The sequence below is a fragment of the Lipotes vexillifer genome, unplaced genomic scaffold (assembly GCF_000442215.2).
Source record: "Lipotes vexillifer unplaced genomic scaffold, Lipotes_vexillifer_v1.1 scaffold591, whole genome shotgun sequence".
NCBI classification, from domain to species: Eukaryota; Metazoa; Chordata; class Mammalia; order Artiodactyla; family Lipotidae; genus Lipotes; species Lipotes vexillifer.
The window spans coordinates 4,122,425-4,125,564 of record NW_006791954.1 but is presented as its reverse complement, the minus strand read 5'-3'; the positions used below and the strand labels follow the sequence as shown (position 1 = coordinate 4,125,564).

General features: G+C 41.7%; 1 protein-coding gene across 2 annotated transcripts in view; it reads right to left on the bottom strand.

Annotated features, from left to right (window-relative positions):
- Nucleotides 1-440: 440 nt before the first annotated feature.
- CDK12 (cyclin dependent kinase 12) overlaps nucleotides 441-3,140 on the bottom strand; it is a 40,952-nt gene continuing 38,252 nt past the window's right edge. The window contains exon 14 of one of the 2 annotated variants that reach the window (XM_007465157.1): nucleotides 441-2,031. In XM_007465157.1, coding sequence (XP_007465219.1) covers nucleotides 1,319-2,031 — 713 coding nt within the window. In that variant the 3' untranslated portion in view covers nucleotides 441-1,318. The remainder of the gene's footprint in view (nucleotides 2,032-3,140) is intronic. The other variant, XM_007465158.1, reaches the window with a different exon arrangement.

The window sequence follows — 3,140 nt, the reverse complement described above, 5'->3', positions numbered from 1 at the left end:
AACCTCTCTGGAGGAAAATCCCTAAAAGAATTGGCAGGATATACATGCTGAGATGTGTATATGTCAATACTGTTCTTTCTTATGGTCTGCTCTTTTAAAATTATTTTTTTAAAAAAGGTCTCAGGTAGTGATACATCTTCAGAAAAATATCCACCCTAAACTAAGTTACATTTCCATGTATTTTCAGGATGTATTTTTTTCTCTTTGACAATATTACAATGCTCTGTTTCAAAGGTTTTTCTTGACATAAAAATATATGCGTAAACAATATGTATGCTAACTGATCTTAGTAGCCCTCCATGTATGGAGGCATCATCTCCTACCCTAGCTCAGCAGCAATGTCCTAGGCTGGTTGCATCTACAAATCAACTTCACCATCAGAACGTGGTTTTAAAAAAACCAAAAAACATTTTAGAATCGAAGATTTACAGAGAACAATATAGGAGTTTGAATTTCCTTTCCTTTATTTCAAAAAAAGTAAAGAATTATCCCAGGTTTTTGGGCATCTCAACAATTAATTTTTTCCAAACAAATGCCTCAAAAAAAAGAGAATACAGAGAGCGAGTGAGCGAAAGAAAAACTATAAAGATGGGGTAAAAAAGGTACGAGATGGGGTAAAGTCTACCTACTTGCCCAAGAATGCCACTTTCTACAACCTGCTTCATGTGCAGGGAGAGATAGGGCATGTCTTTTCTCAAAGTGGAGTAAACTTTAAGGACAAGCAATTTATTTGGAAAAAAGGTATGTTCAAGATGCTCAATGGGGTAAAAAAAGAGTTCACTTGAAAGCAAAAATGTGAGATGGTGGAGAGGAAGGAAACATTTATTTAAATCAGCCAGTCACTCTGTTTCCCTTATAGCAAAAGCCTAAGAGCAGCTCAAATTTTGTGAACACTATTCTCTTAAAAAAACAAAAACAAAAAACCCACAAAACTTTAAAAACCTAAAGAGAGCCTCTCCTGAACCATCTCAAAATTGAAACTGTTTCCTTTTTCTTCTGCTCAAGAAGTACAGGCAATGATCTAATTAAACATTTACTTTTCAATTTAATGACCCTCTCCGTATTCTCTACTTATATTTACTAGGTAGAGCTGAAGTAAATGTTCTGGCTATAGCCCATCCAGGGGGAACTGATGCCAACATCACTATTTTATAAGTCGCTTGCTAGTGGCAAGTGAGCAAGAAATACAACAGACAGCTTTGCAGTAGCCAAATGCAGATGATTACCTCGCTCTGGCAAATGATTTCATTAAAGGTTCAGAGGACTGGGTGGAAGGATGGATAGGGAAGGAATCTTTCAGGACTCTGAAGTCTCTGGGTTAGTAAGGAACTCCTCTCCCTCTTCCCCCTCTTGGAGGGACTCTTGTAGGCCCCCGATAGAGTTTTCCATAAGCAGAAGACTGAGCTGGGGCCCCCCAGTTAAGGCCTGCTCCTGAGCTGCTGGCCCCAGTGGTTCCTGGCCCCAGCTCCCCATAGTTTTGCAATTTGGTCTCTGCATGTACCACAGAGTTGCTGCTTCCCTCAGCCTTCAGGAATGGTTGCCCGACCACTGAGTGTAATGCTAAGGGGACCCTGGCAAAACGGAGGTCCTGGTCCCCTGGGAACTGCACTGACCCTGTGCCCTGGTAACTGCTAGACTCCCCAAGGTGGCTCACAGAGCCCGAGAAGGTCCTGTTCTTCACCAGGGTCTGGGCCAAGGATTCTGTCAAGGCTGGACCAGAGTGGCGTTCATCAGTGTCAGTGGCACTGAACCCTGTTTCAGGCCCATCATTGTTTCCATAAGTCCTGTTGGGATGGGGTCGGGTGGAGTAATCCATTGGTCTCAAGGCCTGGTGCTCATGTGGCAGGTGGCCAGGAGGCTCTGCTTCAGGCTGGGATAAAAGTTGCAGCAAGGCGGCTGTCACGGCTGGGTTCAACTCCTGGGGGGCGCTGGAAAGATCGCCTTCAACCAGAGGGGGTGGAGGTGGCGGCGGTGGAGGTCCGGGGGGCTCAGGGGGCCTCTTCTCTGGTGGAAGAATGTGAGGAGGACATGCTGTGGAAGGGTTACTTCTTTTAAACACCATCTTAAAAATCACATGTGACTATAAACACAAACACACAGACACACACAGACACACAGAGACACACACACACACACACACACACACACACACACACACACACACACACACACACACACACACACACACACACACACACACACACACACACACACTGCCCGACATAAACAAATATCAATACAAGTAACCAAATATATATAAAGAATAAAACCTTGGGATCAGGAAATCGCAATTTATAAATAAAATCAAGTGATTAAAAGTAAAACAGTTGCATTATGGATCTAACAGCTGGTGTAAAAAGATCATATATTTCAAATGATTGTCCTGATTTTTGTCTGAGATTTCCTCCATTTCCTTCCTTAAGGAATTGTTCTAATATGTAGGCTGTCGGTAGCCTCCCCGCCCCTTTTTTGCTGTTGGATCAAAACATTAATGAAAATTAGAAAGAAGGAAGATGAGAGGGAACAATACAAATGCTGTGGTCACATATCTAGGACATAATCTTGCTGTACAATAGGAGACCTTGTATGGACTTAGCTAACACATTTTACAGAACGTTTGATGATATAAGGTTAACACGTAAAACAGAACTAAAAGAATATACAGGAGAGGTGAAATAAAGTAAAAACCTTCCATTACCATCATGTATAAATTATACACTTGCTTCTCCCAACTTGAGTCCCTTTTCCCCATAATCACATTCTAAAGAATAGGATATTAACCACCATACTGTCATTCAGTTCCCTTTGTTACAGTAATTATAAAAAGTCACTATAGCAATGTCATGCAGAATGGGATGTTGATAAACATCTGTTTATCTTGGAGACAGTGACAAGAAACGAGTATTTAGAAATGTATTGAACTAATACTACACTCTGTCTTTCCAAAGATCTTACTAGAACCACTCCCTAAAGTTTCTGTCACCCACTGCTGGATTACTTTGCCTAACCATGGCAATCATTGTTTGATAATGAACTCCTGCCAAGGCAAGAGACTAGACATGTACAATGGCGTGAGTTTGAGGACACAAAACCAAGTACAATCAGAACTGTGACTTTAGAGAGTTGGGAGTCATCCTGCT